At 28.8% G+C, this 23,107-nt stretch overlaps 1 protein-coding gene across 2 annotated transcripts in view; it reads left to right on the forward strand.

Moving 5' to 3' along the window:
• Window positions 1-23,107, forward strand: part of LOC129962701 (collagen alpha-3(IX) chain-like) — a 167,479-nt gene that overhangs the window by 125,650 nt on the left and 18,722 nt on the right. The window contains exons 29-38 of one of the 2 annotated variants that reach the window (XM_056076633.1): window positions 2,375-2,428; window positions 2,515-2,568; window positions 3,537-3,599; window positions 4,719-4,790; window positions 9,312-9,347; window positions 9,435-9,494; window positions 9,614-9,646; window positions 15,574-15,720; window positions 17,976-18,030; window positions 18,989-19,090. In XM_056076633.1, the coding sequence (XP_055932608.1) occupies window positions 2,375-2,428; window positions 2,515-2,568; window positions 3,537-3,599; window positions 4,719-4,790; window positions 9,312-9,347; window positions 9,435-9,494; window positions 9,614-9,646; window positions 15,574-15,720; window positions 17,976-18,030; window positions 18,989-19,090 (676 nt within the window). Of the gene's footprint in view, window positions 1-2,374; window positions 2,429-2,514; window positions 2,569-3,536; window positions 3,600-4,718; window positions 4,791-9,311; window positions 9,348-9,434; window positions 9,495-9,613; window positions 9,647-15,573; window positions 15,721-17,975; window positions 18,031-18,988; window positions 19,091-20,411; window positions 20,514-23,107 lie in introns of both variants that reach the window. The other variant, XM_056076634.1, reaches the window with a different exon arrangement.

Here is a 23,107-nt window from a genome sequence, read left to right on the forward strand (position 1 = left end):
CCCCCTTTAACTTTCTTGGATACTCTGTTTTGTTTGCTTGGACAATGAATAAGGTAAAGAAAAAAATGAGTGTTTTTATTGAGAAAGCACATTTTCCCTCTTTCCAAAATATGGCCATATCTACAATTTTTTGTTAGAATTATGTTATTTTATGTGGCTTGGTTATGTTCGAAAGTAACGGTTTTTACATAATACAAATGAATGGGCAGCATTTCATTCTAAATGTAATCTTCAGATCAAAAGTAAGGCCAAATATATTATCCAATCATTATTCGATGGATAATTTTTTTCATCTGACTTTTCCATTTATGAATTATCGTATTTGCATGAAGACAAACATAATCCAAAAATGCTTTTCATTTGCACCAGGAGTCACAGAAATCTTAATGACATTTTATTTTCTGACGACGTATTCACCTTCCTAAACAAGCAAAAAATAAGAATGTAAAAAAAATGAAATCAAAATATCTAAACTAACTCCTAATCTGTCGAAAAATCAATTTTGCGTCTCATGTTTTAAATGCTTCTAATTCTTTCTGGCAAGATTGAACTTTATTTCTTGTATTAACAACTATCTAAAGAAAATATTAAATGGGCAATAATTGTGATACGCTTCTTTTGCTTTTTTTATTGTTCTGAAAAAATAAAAATTGAAAATACATGATGCAACAAATAATACTGCTCTATTGTTCCTAATACCAGAAACCAGCAGAAAAAAATTTGTCCCCCCCCACACACAGTTTTTGATTTATTTTTGCTTCAAATGTGAAAGCAGTTTCTATGCAGTAGTTCTAATTTTTGAGATTTAGGATGTAAAATATTTAAAACATTAAAAAACAAACTATTAATAGACGAACTACATGACATATCTTCATATTTCTAATTTTTTAAAATTAAATTATTTTAGTTTTACATGAGAGTTGCTATAATTGGAAGGGATAATTTGTTATGAAATTAAAATATAATTTGTTAAGAAAATTAAAATGTTTTACAAAATTTTTAAATGAAAAATATTTTTAATGAAGTGATGAATATTTTTTTAAAAAATATTGACGATATCTATGTTTGTGTTTCTGAAGGAATATGAATAACGGCACTGTTATAAAAAGGAAAAAATAAGGAAAATTTATAGGTACTTCTGTGCTCGGCAGCGTCAAGCTTTTCAATTATTGTGTTTTTAAAATTTTCTTTTGCATAATAGACAATATCTGTTTCAGGATATGAGGAGCTGTGCCGAAAGATCGCGTGCTGAGAAACCAGTAGTTACATTGTCTTAAACAAATACAGCTTTTTTTTAATGATGCAAAATTCAATTATGTGAGAGTTTTTCTTCATTTTTAAAAATAAATTTTTGAAAATTTAAGAAGAAATTGAATAGTTGCAAAAGATTTTGAAATAAGGTAACATATAATTACTCCGCTGGTAGGTAAAGGTACTCTGAATTACCCTACTATTATTTTTTTTGATACTTCTATTTAACTTTAAAAGTATTTCAGTGACATTTTTTAAATCTATTTTAAAAGAGCTATAAGGCTGATTTAAATAAATTAAAAAATTTCTGCTACTAAAATTTCCGTCTTCAACAGGAAAAATATAGAACTTTGTGTAGTGAGAAATCTGGAATAGCATCTTAGCGATGCCTAATAGAAAACGTAAGTCCCCGTCATATTCAAGTTAAGTCTAAGAAAGTAAAGTTGCATCGCGAGCAAACGAAATATATTTTTTCTTTTGTTGGAGAACAAGAATACATCTGAAAAGCTGTTGTTTGAACACATTAATAAAACTTTAAAAGAAAGCACTTAATTTAAACAATTAACAATTAGTATCAGAGACAACAACATATGAATGTATTTTTAAGTTTTTTTTGACAAAATTTAACTATTTTAATAACTGTCTCAAAATATTCTTTATAAACCTTTATTATACTTGAAAATTTTATGAATCAAAATTTTTATTTAACAAATTATGAACTAAGGTAAGAAATATTAATAATATGGAGGAGATTAAATATCGACGGCTTTTGAAAATCAACGAGTTTAATCAATATTTTATTTTTACTTAAGAAACATTTCAGACTATAAAAAGATTTTGTATATTATAATCCTTCGCACAAGAATAATTTTTAAGTTTAAGAACTGTACATGTATTGATTTTAGTCTAGAGCAACTCCAAGTATACGGAATAAATGCCGCACTCCATTTTTTACTGTATTTTCATTTTATTATTGAAAAATCCAAGGAATGTGAGTTTTTTTATTTACTGACAACTATCAAATCGTCTGCTATTTTACCATTTTAACGAAGTTAAATTATAAGGTGATATTAGAATTGATTCTATATAAATGCTTATAATACTAAGTATTCTTTCCCTGTAGGGCCCTAGAGGAAACAAGGGAGACGTAGGACCACGAGGACCAGACGGTCTGCCCGTAAGCTTAATTTTAGTACCTTTTGTTATTTCATACATCATTATTAACTTTCCCATTTGCTAATACCTCATTTCCCATCCTTCTAGGGCGAACCTGGAATTCCTGGAAAACCAGGTCCCGTCGGAAAACCGGGACTAAAGGTAATAGTTTTAGTTCAGCGTAGGCGCGTAACTGATAATGAAAATGTGGTTTCAACGTCAGTGTTTAATCTTTCAGCGTTACAAAATTAACTCACCAAACGAACGGCGAAGGTGTGGCCCTTTGCCAAAAACTACTTTTAACCATAAGCAGTGGTACTACGCCCGCTTATCTGCTGATTATTTGGAAATAACTCTTTTTTCCATCAAAGGTTTTTATTGAAACATATCACGTAATGCTAATTGCGAGCGAGGAAAAAGATCGAATGGAATGAAAAAAAGTGATTTTGTATTTCATTTTAGGCTGAAAATTTATTCCTACTATTATTATTCTGTTTAATACGTCTGTTTAGTGTGGAATAGAACTTTGCAAAAAATAAAAGTATAGAAAAAAGAATTTTTTTAAGTTAATACTACAGAAACTGGAAATTTGATTGACTATTAATTAATTTTAAATTGATTTGAGTTTTTATTTTATTTTTTGTGATGCAAGTTGTTGACCTGGTTACTTATAAATTACATCACTATTCAATCTCAGAGTTTTTATTTATCTGGATCTTCATCTTTGAAAAGGATGACCATATAGCATTTTAGATTCCTTTAACCAATGTTTCATTAGTATTTAAATTCGGAAAGTTTTGAATGAATGGATACTTCTCTGATATTGAATTAAAATCAATTTTAAAATAAAAATATCAGATAAAATCATTATTTTGAATCTTACGTGATATAATTCTAAATCAATCGACTCATTTTTTAAGTTTCTTATTAATAAAACAAGTTTTGATTTTCTCCCATTTGGGTCCAAATAATTATTTGAAATTATAAATGTTAATAAAATCATTGAAGCTTGTTTTTTTTATTTTGTCAGTTCAATGGAGTTTTTATATGCACTACTAATGAATTGCGTTTCGTGTAGCGTGTCTTTTCCAGTTACATTTTATTATGTATTTATTAGTAAATATTTTCAGGGAGATCAAGGTGACAGAGGTCCAAGAGGTCTCGAAGGCATCCGGGGTCCACCTGGTCCAGCCGTAAGTAGCAGATTATTCATAACTATTAAATTATTAATCATATATTTTTAGAAGCAGAGTAAAAGTAATAATAATATACTTAGTAATTGTAGTAGTTTTTTTCATTTGATTGTTCTTTATTTATATTATTAGAAAAATCCTTAAATTTGATTGAGTAATGCGCTTTTTTCCAAGAGGAATGTTATTAAGATCTTGAGATTGGAAGGAATTCCCTTCCAATTAAAAAATGGCACACACACACACACACACACACACACACACACACACACACACACACACACACACACACACACACACACACTCGCACACATACACACACACACACACACGCACGCACACATATAATAATAATAACTTTTTAACTCTTCAACAATTCAATTCTATTGCTGATAGTTATTTTCAGCGATAAATTAGTGAAAGAGATCTCTTAAATTTACTTACGCCTGCCCAGAATAAGAATATCAATTAATATTCAATTTGTATATTTTTTTTATAGAATAGAGATTGGTTTCTATATTAACTGGTTTGACCACTTAAAAATATTCTTACATTTCATTGAGGTAAATTCAATTTGTGAGTAAATTTTATTAATGTTAAATGATAACCGAGAAAATAATAAATAATTAATGCTGTGTGGAGAGAAAGTGATACAAAATAAGAGCACTGACTATTAATTACAGAACTGAGACGCTATTGCAGCAGATATTTATTCCATTCACTTTTCTTTTTCTTATATTCTGCTATTCATTAGAAGAATTAAGTAAATTATAAATGACATTTTTTAAAATGATTTTTATTCAGGATGTCATTCATATTGACTTGTCTTCCGTTTTCTCTTTTTTGAATTCCCCAAACGTCATTATTGTCAAATGAAAATTTGTCTAAGACTTAAAGAAGTATATATGCACTCTTTTAATATTTAAACAAAACATCGATCGCGTTTTCTCGAAAATCTAAGATTCTCACTGGATTTGAAGACTAGTATTTTAACTTATAGTTATTTAAAATTTTTAAATCATATTAAAGTATTTCAATCCATATTCGAAATAAAATTGTTTTTTTTTAGGTATTGCACCAATCAATATATTTTTAGTCTAACTCATAATTCGGTTTTTATAGGGCTCTTCAGGTCCAGTTGGACCTGCTGGACCGGCCGGTTTGCCAGGATTAGTTGGCTTCCCAGGACCTGCGGTAAATTCATTTATTTTTGTATTTAATTTCTATATCCAATCCTATAAAAGCTTTAAAATAAAGTCTAAATAATTTCATTCATTTTTCCATTTTTATTTGCAATTAATTAAATATAGTATATTCTCAATGATGAAATTACCTCTTATTGATGTCTAAAATCACATAAGTAAACATCCTAATGAAAAAACAATATGTTATGAAAATTAATTTCCAACCATTCAAGTTTTGTTTATTTTATGCGTATTCTTTTCTTTTAACAACGTATAAAGAGTCCTCTAGAGTGACTTCTCTTTGCTGTTACGATCCCTAGTTTTATTTTAAAAAATGACCATGTATTGCATTCTTCATATTCTCTTAAGGTTTTTTTAAACGTTCTTTTGGACATCCGGTAATAATAGTAAGTAAAATTTCACGCAATTAAAAATTTTTAAATCAAATTATTAAAAAGTTTCATTTAGTTTTAAGTAGAGCAAGATTTTCAATTAATAAATCAGGAATTCAAAGTATTTATATTAGTTCAATGATCAGCATATGGAATATAATTAGCTAATTTTAGTATTCAAATGCTTTGAATTGTTTTATTAAACTAAAAAAAATAGAAAATACTTTTGTTATATAAATTGATTTAGAATAGATAAACTTATTAGAACTACCGGAAAACATTGCAATTTATGACAAATGTCAAAAGAATTGTACAATAATTGTGTACTTGATTATGATGTTATGCTCAACAACGTTTTGTTGATAACCACGTCAATGTGTTTGCAAATACTAAATACAATGGATTTCATTTACTTATTTAGTATTTAAATATTTTGAACTAAAATTTGCATGTACAATTTTCAATTATTCATTCACCACGATATATAGTAAATTCCTTTATCGCCGAATTTGGTCACGATTAATAAGCAAAATACATTTACAAATTGGTTTACTTTTTTACAAAAAATTCGGGCCATTATTTTCTTTGTATTTTGTGCTAAAACACGTCACTTTCGTTTGTGATTGGAATTTTTTTGTTTTTTGTTTGAGAGTTTACTATACTTATTTTGTAGATTTGCCTTTTATTGATCGAATTCCACTCGAATGTTCTTTGAATCTCTGCACAATTATTAATCAAGATTTTAAAATATAAAAGATACAAACGAAATATACTTGAAAGGAAAATATACTTGAATCACGAAATCTAAATTTTATCAGATATAAAAAAATTCTTCAATAATGCTAACCGAATTAAACATACAAAGAAATAAAAAAAATAATTCAAAATTCTTCCAAACTGTTTTATATTCATAGTTAATGATAAATATACATATTTTTTTTATAAAATAAAATTTTTACATACAAGTGATTCAAGCGTGCATTCGAGTTGATGTAATGCTTTAGCTTCTAGAATTTTCACATTTTTCCGTTAATAAAAAAAGAGATGAAGTAACAATTTAATTTCAGCAAATTAATTTTATTAACAAACCTAAATACAACAAAAAAAAATTGAGAAATGGTGTACATAAAGAAGGAAAATAAATAAATAAAATGTATTTCATTTGAAAGTATACAAAACAGCGATCGATATACGTTAAAGAAACAAAATGCCCAAGCATAAAAACTTCAATTCATTCCATTCTCTATAGAATTCAAGTTCAATTTATGAAAATTGGATCAACTGAGAATTGTTGATCCAAGATATAATTAATTCAGAACATGTTTTAAAACAAAGTTGAGTCTCAATTTTAGAAGCTTCGGAGAAATTGCCATATTTTTATGCACTATCATCAAGTAAGAATATTTTGAAAGAATTATCATCAAATAAGAAAATTTTTAGCCCTTCCATTCTCTATAGAATTAATTGCATACACATTTGTATATGCAATTTTAATTTAATTAGTAATTTAACTAGTTTCATTGTTGTGAAGAAGAAATTTTCCACTCGGCTTTTCATTCCCTTACTGATGTGCTACGTCTTTGAAATTTTATACAATGCATTTGTATATTCTTGATGACAATGTGCTACCTTTATATTTTCATAATTTAAATAAACTATTTTTATTTTTCGCGTGTGACAGCACCTGTTAATAATCTTTAAGAAAAACGGACCTTAAGAATTCATAATATTTAATAAGAAGTTATAAATTCACAAAAATCTAGAAATCGGATTTTAGCGTTCATTTTCTTTGACGTCATGTTTAAACTCTTTCTGTCTCTGGCTATCCTTTAAACCGCTAAATATTTGTCGTCTTTGCTCGCAGTACCGATAAACGTGACCTGGTCGACCACAATTAAAACAAGCTAGCTTGTCGTCTTCAGTTCTTCAAACTCGGTCGCACTTCTAGATGAGGAGTTTAATTTGGCTAAATTAAAGCAAAATACCGACTTCTTGTCTCTCAACAAACTGCAGGGATTTAAAAAGGAGGTGTTCGATCTTCCTCTCGATATTTTCTAAAGAATCGAGATAAGATTCAGCGGAATCAAGGATTGCAGAAATCTGTTCATTTCTTCTCGCATTTCAGATAGAACCCGATTTTTCTCTACAGTAGTAAAAGGTAACAATATTTGGTATTTGCGATTTGTACAGATACTGACAATATTCAATAAACTTGAGTATCGTTGTTATATCTTTAATTAGGAACAACTGCTGGACCTTTTTTTCAGCAATGTTTTTCATGGTGTGAGGAATTTTATCGCTTTCACTCATGTTCAATGGCACAAAACTTGATCAGATTGAATGTACAACGCACTGTTCCACGGCATTTACTCCACTCGGCATTTGAGCTTGAGTTTTCAGCACCTCTTCTGTACAATGAATTGGAGATAGGCTATTGGAAAAGCTGGCCTTAAGTTGAATTTTGAGAGCTTTCCATGATGTAAGCATATTTTCGTTGTTTTCATACCACTGCTTTGATGTGCCTTTAAAAAAAGAGTGAGAGAAAGATGTTTTCAAAGTACGCCATGTCATCTCAATGATTGTACTTAGGAACTCAATAAAATTCTTTTAAAACAATTTTGCGGGTCTTAGCTTGTATCTCCAGAATCGGTGGTAGGATATATGGTATGCAGATTGGGGGAAACAGTCTTAGTGGATGGTGAGCCACCTTCATATCGTATTCCATTCTCATCACTTTTACCCATTTTGGGAAAATGAGGTAACGCTGTTTGTTTCCACAGATTTCTTCGTAGTTCTAATTCTAGGATTGGCTTAAAAAACTCAACAACAATTTAACAAAATAATTCTATTTATTTTTAAAGGTAAAAGAAAAATAGAACAATAAGAATAGCTCACAATGTCGCTTTTAGAACAAGATTAAAACTGGAAGAAAGAAAAGAAGAAGAAGAAAAAAAAAAAAAAAAAAAAAACGTAACTTCTATAAACTCCCGATAAATCTCTACACAGTGTTATCAGTGAATGTTATTGTTTTTGTTTATTTTCATTCAGCCGACTATCTTTTAGTTTTGAGCCATTAAACCTCAGTGCACGTGTGTTTGATCATTTTTGAAATAAGAAGTTCTTTATTTTATAGATGTTTCATATTTATTTCTTTGATATATCATTTAGTATATAATGCGACAGTATATTATAAATCAAGTTACATAACGTTAAAACAAAAAAAAAAAAAAATTACAAAATTTTAAAAATTTGTAAAAATACAAATTTAAGTATAATGCTCCTAGCTTATTGACTTTATTTTTTTCAAAACCAATTAAATTGCATAATCTGAAGAAAATTATAAATTACTTTCAATATTACTATCTTCAGAAAAGTTTTTTGGATACAGTGTATTCTTAAAAGACCCAGAAATATAAAGAAAATATAATAAAATCAAATTTTATGTGCTGTTGATAGTTCTAATATTACTACTTCTCGTTTTTATCTAACTTAATCCATAATCCGAAGAATCACTATAAAGGGCAATTTGGAATTAAAATGTCGGTCAAATCGACAATGGAACAACGTAGAAGTTTAGATTAGCTCCATTAAATAGGGTTAGGCTGTCACCTTGGAAAACGTTCAGATGAAAACTGGTCTACATTTATGTTCCGCTTGCATGGAAGCCAGAAGAACTTCTAAGAGCTGCCCGACAGGATAAACAATTTTTCACTACAGCGCATCAAAATGTACACTTTTTTGAAAAATAATTTTGAATAAGAACATATTCAAAGGCTGAGATTTAAAACATTTTCGGATTCGGATTCCTCTTCCTCAACTCTACATGCTTTAACCAACAGGGCTGCTGACAGGAAAGAAACATTCTTCAAGCAGATGCAGTAAATAGAAACATAAAAAAGAATCTTGAAGCGATGATAAAAGTCTTTAAATATCAAATGAAATTTTAGATTTAACGAAAATAAATAATTATGAATTTTAATTTAGTGAGTAGAATGTATTTGCGAAAAAAAAAAAAGATAATGAAATAAAAAATAACCGTCAACATGTGTTCAAAACAATTGTTCTCTCCTTATTCAAACGTAATTACCTTATAAAATAGCTTAGAGAGATAAATGCTTTATTTTGTTTACTTTTTTCAGGGTCCACCAGGTCCTCCTGGGCCACCAGGACCAAAGGTAAATGTCTCTATCTAAAATGTATGTTAGCATTATTTAATTATTATTTAATAAAGGGATGAACTAATTTTAAATGTTGTTTTAAAGGGTGAAAGCGGGCTCGTTAGCTACGACATTGAAGGACTTGTTTCTTTACCAGGACCACAGGTAATCGTCTGTTCTGAGTTGAAAATATAACTGGAAAATATCACCATCGCACTTTTATATCATAACATTAGCCGCAGGATTAATATTATGAATAATGGGACTTTTTTTCTTGTTTCAAGGGTTCCACTGGTTCTATGGGTCCACCTGGAATGGTGAGTACTGATTTACTCCTTGTGGCCTCTAGTGAAGCAACTGAAATTTTTTTAATCGTTCTCAAAAAAGCCAAATATCAGAATTTTTCATTTGTTTCGAAATACGAATAGCAATCATTGTTCTTCTGAATTCTCTAAAGTCGCGAAAAAAAATGACTTGCAATTATTATTTGTGAATATTATAATTAATGCGGCAACATATAACGAATGCAAATGTTAATAAATTCTGACTGACTGCTAAAGTCATGCATCTCCCTGTCGTAATGAAACTGAATTTTTATGATACATAATTAAAGCAGGAAACATTTCAAATTATTTAGCGGTTATGAAAGACATTTCTTCGTTCTTTAGGTCAAAGTTTCTAAGGGCTCAAAAAGTACAAGAACAAATCTAGCCCCTGGCAATTCTAAAAATAAATGACGTTTCTCAAAAGATATTAACATATATGCAATTAATAACAAAGAAGGGTCAGCACCCCTGCGCCCAAATAAATGTAAGCTAAGTCGTCAACAACAACAAAAATCACCTCTATAATCTTGCTCTTTATTATCGTATCTTAACAAAATTGGTGTCAGTGAAAATGATTTAAAAGGATTGATTTGTTCCAGTAGGCAGACCAATCAACCGAGTTAATCAATAAATTGAGCCAAATTTGATCCAGAAATTTTTTTCATTATGGAACCCTAGAATTTTCAATAATTCGATCCAGTAGACCTTTAAATGTATGTATATCAAATTTCTTTCCGAAATTCGTAGTAATGCTTGCAATATAGTTAATTTTATTTGACGAAAATTCTGTGAAAGAAACGTCAACCTACTAGGGACCGTATATTAAATAAGTCAAGCTTGTTAGTTGCAAAAATAAAAGAAAATTCTTTTATTTTTATCCACGTAAGTTACAGAAAATTAAGGAACACGATTAAGATTTATCCTCATTATGAGCAAGAGTTTTTTTTTTGAATTATTAATATTTTATACTTTTTTATATAAATTTTCAGGCATTTTCATTACTTTTCAAAATTCACGATTCAGTCACTTTAGTTGATCCCAACCTAAGAAATAAATTGTCATTTAATATTTATTACGAATGAAATACGTCGGTAAAAAAATCGTTGATTGATGAGAATTTGAAATCATATGTCTAAAGAACTGCATGAAAATTATTTAAGATGATGAAGCACTATTTGGAATAAACATTTTTTATTTGTCCAAATAGGAATTCTACAAAGCAAAGGACGGAAGCATTCAAATAAATTCAACGCTGGATTTTAACACATCTTTGCATTTAAATCCATTACGAGTCCGGGAAAAATATTAAAAACTTTCCCCGCCAGTGAGTCAGTACGAAAATGGAACGAGTTGGAAGAAGAAATTTGTAATGTGCTGTTTATGACTCAAATTTTTGCACATGATCCACCTAGAATATGTGTCTATCTCTCCATTTAAATGCATACGGGCATAATAAATAAAAAAAGGTAGATGATGAAATTTTGCATGGATTTTATCATCAGTCTTGCATATGTTTGTAAACTTTTGAAGTTCTATCAGCAGATAGATCTGGATTCTGTCTATTCTTAAACAGTGAAACGTGTTCATTCATAAACGCAACAAGCTAAGAATGTGAAATTCGATTTACAGTTTTATAGCACTTTACAAAGAAGCTGAATCGAAGCAAATTTTGTAAGCATATAAAATTATAATTTGGTTGAATATTCTACACTTCTATATAGATTACACATTCATTTTAGGATTTCTTTTTTTTTTTTTTTTCATATGTTAAAACTTGTAGGCTGATATGTTGTTTGTAAACTATGTGATGAGGCGTGCGAAAACCACTCACTGAAAAAGATAGAAAAAAATGAGTACTATAAAGAGCTGCTGCAAAGAATAACAGAGTGATGACCCTTCTTTCTGTAACGCAACAGTGGATGCAATCAAGGCGTACCAACAAAAAGGAACCGAGTCTAGCACATTATCATACTACATTCACTCAAACTCGTTTAAAAATGAGGATTTCACATAAATGCAACGACCCATCATCATTTTGTGGGAAGAGATTTAAGGATATGTTCTGAAAATGTCTTCCACCTAACAAACACTGTAAGAATAAGTGCTCATCTTTAAGCTATTGAATATAAAACTAAAATGTGCCGATTCATTTCCTCAATGGAGTGTGAGTTAACTTACTGGATGATAAGAAACGGCGAACGCTTAGATTTCTATTTCAATTACTTGCCAACGATAATTGCTAATAACGGATAAAAAAATAGATTAAACTGATTGATGATTAAACTGAAAAATAGATTAACTAATATTTGATCTGTCCAGCAATGACATCTTTTTAAGAGAAGGCAAAACATACATTAAATTAAAATCCCCTTGTTAAAAATTAAAATTGAAACTGTCTTAAAGCTCCTATTTCATGGAGAGTTGAGCTTTAAATAAAAAGAAGTATCATATACAGCTCCTATAAAGTGGGCGTTATTCATCAACTATGAGAATTTTGCAATAAATGAAAGGAAATTTGGCAATATATTTTTAAAATAAATTTCAGAAACTATTAGAGATGTTTGCATCATTTTTTGAATTCTTATATTTTAGCATGTCAGCTTGCTGCAAACTTTTTTTAAGCTATCATTCACTTTCTCCCACATTCATGTTTACATTTATTACAAATATTAAATTTATATAATTAAAACATTTATTTTATGATATTTTTCGAAAGTAAATCATTGTTTTAGTCAGTGAAAAAAGTTGTGAGTAACGTAGTGAGTAAGAAAAGTATAATAATTTCCTAGGTATCGTCGTATAAGTTCATCGGACTTATTTAATATTAGAAGCGACATTTTTCAAAACCATATAACTCTCAGAATTTTCATCGGAACTCCATCAATCTTTGCTGAAAGATTCATTTGATCGAATCATCAAAATAGATGATAAATCGGTGACAACCATGAATCGATCGATGATACATCGAATCATCAAAAAATAATATTAATAACCGAATGGGAAAATGTCGAGATAGTTATTAATTACCATGGAATCAACCTATATGTTAATTAACTAAATAACTTTATGAATGTAATTAATTAAATCGGCTATTTAAACCTAACACCTTTCCATCATCAACAGTTTTTTGTATACGATAATAAAGAACACAGTTACATAAGTATTATTTTTTGTTGAAGAATACACCATATAAGAATGAGTCATATATGGATGCTGAATCAATTCAGTACGCATCTGATCATTGCCTAATAAATATTCTGCAAAATTATGGATATTTTCACGAAAACGATGAATATACTATTAGCTTCGAACTATGTTTCTGCCTAAAAGGTGTATTATAGTTCAATAGCTCTTCGTAACAGAAAATAAAAAAAAAAGAATGTACATCTAGGTACAGATATTATAAAAATTTCTGAGTATGTTGCAATTTCTAGGAGGGTATAGTACCAAAATTAATAAGAGATTAGTGAGGTGATTTTATAGTGTGAAGTGAATGGCATTTTTAAGCTTTTTATTCAATTACTTTCTTATTGTTTTTTGATATTAAATATTCAGAAAACAAAAATTCAGTAATAAATAATGTTTCAACAAATTTTAATTTGAATAAACAAGAAAACCCGATTCAAGAGATTGATTTATGCACCATTTTTCTTTATTTCAAAACAAAGTTGAGCTCCAATTTGGAGTGATTAGGGATTGTAATACCGGTATACCGGGATACCGAATACCGGTATTTTGAGCCATTTGTACAATTTTGTAATACCGGTATTCACAAGTTTAAATACCGGTTTTTCGGTATTTATTAGAAATTTTTAAAATTGTCTCCACTATGTGTTCAGGGATCGCCAACATAGCAAAATAGTATACGTTTTTGTTTTTATATCTCCCTAACGGGCGAAATGAATTAGCTAATTAATGGTTAAATCTAAATTAGAGAAACATGGATTATCCCTGAAAGAAGATATTGTATCCATAACGATTAATAGAGCAACAATTATGAAAAAAGTTGGAAAGTTGATTGGTGCAAATCAGCAATTGTGCTATCCTCATGGAATTCAATTAGGAGTAATAGATGTATTATACCAAAAAAAAAAAAAAATAAAGAGCAGAAGAATCCAAATACTGTGGATATAGAAACTTCGGATTCCGACTTTGAAGAGAGTGAGAGTGAGAGTGACAATGAAGATAGTAACAATGTAATTGTTGAAGGAGATATTGCTAATGAGGTTGAAATATTAACCCATCAAGAATTGCTTCCTATAATTTATAAAGTTCGAAAAATTGTTAAGATATTTAAACGTTCCCCTACAAAAAATGTCATATTGCCAAAATATATACTAACTGAAAATAAAACAGAATATATGTTAATATTAGATTCTAAAACACGTTGGAACAGTTTACCCCTAATGATGGAACGATTTTTGAAACTGAGAAATCCAATCCAAAAAGCAATAATCGACTTAAACCTGTAAATTAATTTTTCAGATAGTGAATTCGACTTAATATCCAAAACTGTATCAGCTCTATTTCCAATAAAATTGATTATAGAGGCATTATGTCGGATAGATTTTAATTTATTAACAGCTAATGCAACAATAAATTTCATGTTGCAGTCATGAAAGAACAGCACACATCACTCTCTGAAGAATTATGTATTACATTGAAAAATTGCACAGAAGAAAGACATACCGAAATAGAAAAGGTCTTATTGTATTTACATAATTATAATGATTTTGAAAATGAAAATGAAAAAGAAGAAAAGTAAATAATCAATTCAAATCTGATTAAGTTTATAGTAAATTTTCTTAAAATTTTTTACCCACAAACCTATCTACATTCAGAAGAATTCGGTTCAGTTATCGAAGATTGTGATGACACTAATGTCGATAGTGAAAAGGAATTGTCTCTTGAATAAAAATTAGAATTAGCGATAAATAAAAAAAAATTCAACGAACCAAAATACAATACAGAAATCAGCTATATCCAAAACCCTCCGACGAGAAATCGATTTATTTGAAAATGAGGGATTTAGAGGTAAATCCTTGGAAAAAGTATATCGCGCATTGCTAACAGTATCACCCACTAGCGTAGATGCCGAAAGAGCGTTTTCGACCGCAGGTAATTTTTACACAAAATTACTTTTCAGGTTTAATGACAGTACAATTGATGCATTATGTTTTTTGAGATCACATTTCAAAAATTTGTAATAGTACCTCAGACTGAATAGTGATATTTACACTTTTATTGTGATTTAAATAAATAAGTTGCTCCTTTACTTTTTCGTGATTCTTTATATACTGTTATAATTTATAAGTTACATATTATTTTTTGTGATATTTACACTCTCTTATAAAAATGGCAAATAAAACAAAGGGATAGCTGTGTTTTCTTTCTTTTTCTTAAGTTTCTACTACCGGTATTAAAACCGGTATCCCGGTATTAAGATCTAAAAAATACCGAATACCGGTATTGAAATTTTGGTCCGGTATTGCAATCCCTAGGAATGATGCTGGAACTTGTAAGCATTTTGCCAGACATGATAGATGGTCTCTGGCATCTCTAATTTATCACACAACCCTCGCTGTAAAAGTAAGTATTATAGAAAGACATAATTCTCAAAAGGAACCCAAAATCAATTTAAAGGAAATGGTTTTGTTAAGAAAATTGCTCGTACAAATCACTGTCTGTGCAACATTAGTTCTGTGGCTGAAAGGAAATTTCGTACTTTTCTGCCTTCAAGAAAAGTCTCCACAATAAGCTATTTCACCTTCTCTTGTTTTCTAAAATGGCAAAATTCCTTTCAAATAGAGAAAGACAAATAATCCAGATGACAGTTAACTCTTGATGTTTGATTTCCTTTCACAGTGGACTTCTTAAGTAATGAGGGATCAAAAGATAATCTTTCTTTGCATTCATAGCCGGGAGAAAGAGGACCTCCGGGGGAAAGAGGACCTCCGGGAGCTGCGGGGCAGATCGGTATGCCCGGACCTGCAGGCCCTCCCGGAATCGCCGGGAATCCAGGAAACAGAGGACAGCCAGGAATGCCAGGTTTGCCAGGACCTCCAGTAAGTCACCTCTTTTCATCTCTTTGTGAAAATCTGAGAAAAAAGAAAGATCAGTTGTTTTCTCCGCATCAGAGATTTGATGAAACGTTAAAAAGTCTCACTCCACTAAGCACTTGGAACCATTTGGTTTAAAATAATCTGCTGAAACAATTTCTCTTAAAAATACATTTTAAATTTTCATGTGAATACGTTATGAAGTGTTGGTTGTAGGGTACTTCATTTTTACAAGCATTTTATACTGATTTTTTGTGATAATTTTTGTGTTTATTTAATATTTAATTATTTATATTATTCTTAATTCTATATTATTCTTAATTTAAATCTAAATTCGATTCTATATTATTCAGATAGACTAATATTATATCTGTTATCTTTTCAATTCTATGCCACGCTGTTTTAAATTCGATTCTATGTATGCTGAATTAATGTTATTTTTGCTATATTCAGAGCTCTATTCCCTGTTGTTGCAAAGTCGTTTCTAAATTCTGTGTTAATCAGATCTATATGATTACTGTTAAATTAAAATTTTATCTTATTTAAAAAAATTTCATCAGTGATATTTACAGTATTTTGAATATTCTTCACAGGTTCACTTATACAGCTTTTTGCAAGTTAAACCGGCAAAGGTTAAATAAATGCTATTTTTTATTTTTATTATTGTACACTCACCTACAGTACACAGAAACCGTTTTCTGTATAAATGGTACATCGATTGCCCAACAAATTTCTTTCCTGCTTCGATTGGCTTGGTCCCTCAATTATCAGAGTTTCGACATCTCGGTAGAAAATATATGACGATCCTAATCCTCTTGTAAATAGTTTGATGTTCTGTATGACATTTCCAGTATAATAACTCCATATATTGATGATGAAAGAAATCAAATCGGATAATTTTACAAGCAGTTGAGCATACGAGAACTTTAACCTCGAACATTTTTAAAAGCAAGAACCCTTTCAAGTTTTTTTTAACATCCCCATTTTAAAAGAATATTTTATCCTGAAACCCGAACATTTATTATTAAAACTAAAATAGAATGTCTAATTCATTGTTATATCAAATTTTGAATTAATAGGACATTTTACATCATATTCGTGTATTCTTTTAATATCATATGATGCAGCGTTCATATTATAATTATAAAATAACTAATGGAAATAATAGCACCTAACTGAGCTAGAATAAAATTATACAAGTTTATAATTATATTTAAAGATTAATATTGACACATCGCCATTTTCATGAAACTTCATGAAAAAAATTATTTTCAAAAAGTGTTTTTGCATTTCTACGTAAGAAGAGTATATGTATAGACATATTTTATGGATGCACTTGTGAAAAAGCTTCTGATACTTTCATTATTAAAAAATAATTCCAATTTCCATTCTCCATCATGAATTTTGATCAATCATGGTAAAATAGACAGGAAGGTTGTCAAATAATGCTCTGAAAGGATCTTAAAAGAATATAGAAATTTATAATTCATATTTAAGAAAAACAAAAAGTAAAATAATTTTTACACTGTCTAACTCACAGCAATAAGCGAAATTTTGAAAGTAATTCAAACTATTTATCAATTTATTAATTGAGCACATTACTTACATTAATATCTGTTGCCAGACAGAAAAAAAAAATCTTAAATTCTCCACGCAATTAATCGACAAAAAATAATAAATAAAAAAATAAATAAACACAAAATCGCTGAACAAGAAACAATAAATCATGAGACGGTTTTTGAAAATCTAAAATTTTTAAAATGAGTCGTATAAAATTTATATCTTTAAGTGAAAAATGTTAGTTAAATAAAATATTTAAATGAATTTGTCTGAAAGAAAGAGTTTCTACTCTGCATGCAATTTTAAATCAATTAATTTTAAATTTAATCCCTTTTGATTTAATTATATTTCTACGAAATTTCTCAATATGTAATAATTTTTATTTTGCCTGTTCATACGTTTGTAAGAAACACAGTTTTCAATTATTTTTTCAACAGTGAAGTTACTGAAAATTTAAATGTTTTATTTATCATTTGAATGGTCTTAACAATATGAAATGAGCTATTGCAGATATTGGATTGAATTCGTGAACAAATTGTTACAAGCGAAATAAAATAATTGAACTTTGTCGCCTCATTTCTACGAATTATAATGCTATTATACATGCGTTCAAAGGATTAGTGAGAGTTTATCATCTCTTCATTCCGAATTTTAAATTTTAATTGCTACAAATTTAATTTATGTCTGGATTTTTTTCCCAGGGACGTGGTTTTACAGAAGAAGAAATGAGAGAAATATGTGCTTCAGTCCTCAGAGGTAAATTGTAATAACATTTTTTATAAAATCACATATCATTTATTATATTCCCATTTTATATGTTTGAATGAAATTAGCTTTTTATTCTATACATATAGAAAACTGAGCATAAGGAAGATTTTTTTTTTTTTTTTTTTTTTTTTTTTTTTGAAATCTGAGAATTAATCTCCTCCAATAACACATTGTATTCTGTGAAATTAATAATACATTCTTATTTCTTATTCGTAATAGAATACCAGTTTAATGCATATTATTTCTGTTAAAATATGTAAACTAAAGATGCTGGAAATTATTAAATGTGCAAACAAAAACAAATCTGGCTATTCTAATCCATTTAATATCTATTTCTCTTATAATGAAATAAAATTTATTTAAATATCATTGGTTGATGTCAAGTCTAAATGTGTAAAATATTTATAGCCATTAACTTGTTTATAAAATGAAGCAATTTATATTTCTCTTCGTTGCATAACTAAAAAAACAAATCTGTGCTACTTAATTTATTTTAATCAGTTTAATTTAGAACTTTATACATACAATTGTGTCATTTTGAATTGAAATAATTGAACGCATATTATAAAAATAAATAATAAATGCAAAATATTGTTACATTTTGTGATTGAATTCAATTAAGCACAGTTGTATCAATATAAAATTGATTAAGATGTTCCCTTAATTTTTTAATAACCATTATAAAATAACTCTAATTCATTTGATGTTATGAATAAACAAACAAGCTCCGTTTATTTTTAACATAAATTATATGCATCCAATCATTATATTTATATCAAATTTATCAATATGAGCAAAATTTATTAATATTGTAAGATTTTTAAATCATATAGTAAAATGTGTCATTTAAATAACAGTAATATTTTTGGAAATTGTTATCGGCTCATTTACATGGAGAAATTGTCTATATTTATTGATGAATGTATGCACGCCTTTGTTGTTGTAGATCAGTTAGCTGAATTAACTGCAAAATTAAGAGGTCCACCAGGACCTCCTGGTCGTGGTAAGCCGGGGCGTCCAGGTCCACCAGGTCAACAGGGACCATCAGGTATTTTCCTTTCTTTTGGAATGCCAAATAAATGAGTCGAAATTCTTTATTTAATCTTTTCAGAATCATTTAAGGGAGCTTCACATAAGTTTTGATTTGCGGAAACAATTTTAAAGTAACTCTACAGTTTTTTCCCGAATAAACTGTATGCAGTATATAACTGCAGTTTCGAAAGATGTTATAACTTGAAAATATATTGTCACTGTTTGAACTGACTGATGTATATAAACTAGATTTTTCTTATAAAAGAACAATTTCTTATAGCAAGTTAATTGACAAAAATGTATCTGATGTATAACTATTATATTTACGTGTATAAAATGGCAAAAATTAATGTCTATTCATTTAATATTTATAAAACATTGGATATAATTATCTGATTCAAATATATTTAAATAAATAGAATCAAAATTATCTTTGCATGAAATTTAATTACGTACACTTTTTTTTACTGCTTAACACTGCAATGCGTTGTTTGGACTTTTTCTCAAATCAACAGGAGGGGAAGACATTACGATTTTGAATTTAGATTTAAAAAATTATAACCGTTTTAATGTTTTGCAGAGGAAAAATATTTATTGAAGATGATGAAATATGCGAATGCAGTGATATTTAAATTGGACGTTATTTATTACACTTTCGAAATTTAATTTGGCACTTCAAGATTTTATTACCGACTGCAATACTTTATGACTGAATGCACGCGTTATTCAAATAATACATGTATTCATATTTTAAAACAAGATGTTGCAAATTTAAAATTACTTCATTTTTAATAAATTAGCAAAACATGGAAGACTATTTTTTCACTTTGGTAATGACTTAATAATCATCCTATTATGTAGCACACAGCATATTATATTGATCCTGGATATTATAATCACACTTATTTTCTTTTTCTTTTTGAAATACATCAGCTATCTTTGATGTCAGTTTTTCGATACGTTTAATGTTTCAGATTTAAAAGTTTTGGTAGTCAGCGTCTTATGCATGTCAGAAAATATTCATTCTCATGTTTCTAGACACAATTATTTAACCCCAAACTTGTAACTGAAAAGTATTTCCGTACACATTCGCAACGGGAGGAAGAAAAAAGAAATACTAAATGCATGATTAAAATATGTATTCCATATTGCTTTGTCATCATGAAAAAATGTGCACTGATGTAGTTTCAAAGTAACGCTTGATGATAACCTTCGATAGTGCATGTGCGCGCCTGCATGGTCTTAACTTGATTGTCCTGGAAGCCCCTGCTGCACGGCAATTACTGCTCGTTCCTACTGATAATGCATGGCCAATATCTTTATTCTATCCCCTTCAGATCGGTACGAGGAGCTCGTGCGTGGATTGAGAGGACCCAGGGGATATCCAGGGCCTTCCAAGCCAGGGAAGCCTGGAAAACCTGGGAAACCCGGAATTCAAGGTAGTCGAGAAATTTCTGCTTCTAGGGAAAGTGATAGACGGCAAATAAGGAAAAAAAAAAGAATTGAGAATTTATTTAATTATTATTTGATAATTAATTTGTATGTATACTTTAACATTATGAAATGATCTTGAAAAACATCTTCTGGAAATTTACAGAAACTCTAAATGTAAGTAAAAGAAATTCTTATTTCGAGAAAAGATTTTCTTTGGCATTTTTTCTGTATCAACATATTTCTCATTGGACTACTTGTGTTTGTAACTGAAATAAAAAAATAACTGTTTTAACGATTTCATCGACATAACAAAAAAAGTCATTTCATTTCCTTGAAAGTTCCAATAAAAACTTTTAGGTTAAGAGCTTATTGATAGTTTTATGTTTTAAATACACAACTCCTTATAATCTGAAAATAATAAACTTCAAAATGACAGATAGTTATAAAAACGTACTTTCAGCAAAAACTATTGCTCACAGAATTAAAATACACAATGAACAATATTTCAAGATAAAATTCAGTACGTGAAATTCACTAAATATTAGAATCTTTCTATATTAAATCAAAGAATACACAAAACGTATTTGAAATTCCACGCTTTCACAATCAGCTAGAGAATAAACGAATGTAGAGTTTTCAACATAATTTTTAACAAGATAATATAGATTTAAACAAATGAAAACCTAAATTTTTCACTAAGACGAAATGCGCCCCCCCCCCGTTGTATGTAATTCTGTAATCATAAAATTGTTTTAGTATTTTCTACCGTCTGTGCTATGATACAAATGCCTTTTGAATTTTCAAAGTAATGTTTTAATATTTTTTGTTTGAGTTAAATAAAATAAATTGCGATTTTTTTTTCAATTATTTAGAGATATTTGAACAATTTATACACTTTTAAGCTATTAAATTTTTTAAAAAAAGCCTTGTTTTCTTTTCAGGAAACTGTAAAAAAAACCAACTTAGAAAGTGTTATGTTTCCTTTTTTTTAGGTTTTCTAAGCATAGTTATAAATATCTGATACTGATGTTTAATAATTCTGAGAATTCTGACAACTATATATTGTAGAGAAAAAATATTTTCTTTACGCTCACGACAGTATTAATAAAATTTATGTTTGCTTATAATAAAAAAATAATTCTAAAAATCTAGAATATATTTAAATGCATCGTAAACAAATTTTTCTTGACTTAAATATATGTTTTTCTATATACGTGCTTTAAAATAATTGAATTGGTATGGCACGAGACACAGTTGCATGTTTATTTTTCCGCTGTTTTTATTTTCTCCAGGATTTTTCATCCATATAAATTTTCTTTATATTTCCACGGAATATCTTAAGCGCATTGAAACACAGTTGAATCTTTATACAGGATATCCCCAAAAGTGCAACACATTTATTTCGTTAAATATTGCACCTAAACTTGTACTTTTTATGACAAAGTTTCATTAATTAAGGCTGCTATTTGTAACACATTCCTTTGCCTCTGTAGAGACTGATAATCGGATCTTTTATATATCTCAGAATTTAACTCATGAATTTATCTGCATTAATTGATATAACAGTGTTTACTTTTCTTAGAATAAGCATACCATTTTGCCTATTCTAATTTTTTAGTAATAATATAAAATTTTCTTTGATTGCTTCTATGAAATTCTTTAAAGATAATACATCTTTAAAAAGTTATTGTTTCAACTTTCAGAATTTAGGATAAGAAAACAAGTTCAGTACATTAAATGATATGAATGCGTCCAATAAATGCAGCATCATTTCCTTTTACTTGGGATACATTCTGTGCGTGTAACTTGGGATGTATTCTGGGCGTGAACTATCCTTTTTTAATAACATCTAGTAATCGATTTTTCTGAGGCGTTTCTAAAAATAAACGTATTTAAAATATATTTGCATTTTAGCAGTCTCGTACTCGATTATTTCACATTGATCTAGTTAGATTCTATATAATATTGAGATAACTCATTAAATTTTCAGCAAAGAAATGCAGTAAAACTGTCCTTTGAGAAACTAAGAATCGGAATAAGATTTTCCTAAAAAATTCCAATGAAAACGTACGAAATGTACTTAAGTATTTGATTATTGCCTTTCATAAAATTTGAACATTCTAAGGGTATAATACTAAAATAGCTTCTTCCAACCAATGTTTAAAAAATTAAAAATGTGCGTAGCAAATATAACCATTTATTATATACTTTAGGATATACCATTAAAATATATCATTCGCACTTAATAATTATAACATATGCGTTTGAAAAGATATTCTTTTAATATTGTCTATTATATTCATGCTTTTTGATAAAACTTTCTCAAATTCCATCTCATATAAAGAGTTTGTGAGAATGAAAATCCACACTGACGCATCAGGATTTAAAAGGATATCTGCGGATCGATTGGGGAAGTTTGTATGCATGCCACATAACGTGATTCAATGTACTACGCCCTTACATGCTTTGAAAATCTTCAATGCCCGCTTTGCATATTTCGGACTTATCAAATCAAGGACCAACTGAAATTTTGCAGGATATTCAAAGCAGAAGATATTTTTTTTAACTTATTTTTCATACAAAACAAGAAATTCCAGGT

The sequence above is a fragment of the Argiope bruennichi genome, chromosome 3 (genome assembly GCF_947563725.1).
Source record: "Argiope bruennichi chromosome 3, qqArgBrue1.1, whole genome shotgun sequence".
Classification (NCBI taxonomy): Eukaryota; Metazoa; Arthropoda; class Arachnida; order Araneae; family Araneidae; genus Argiope; species Argiope bruennichi.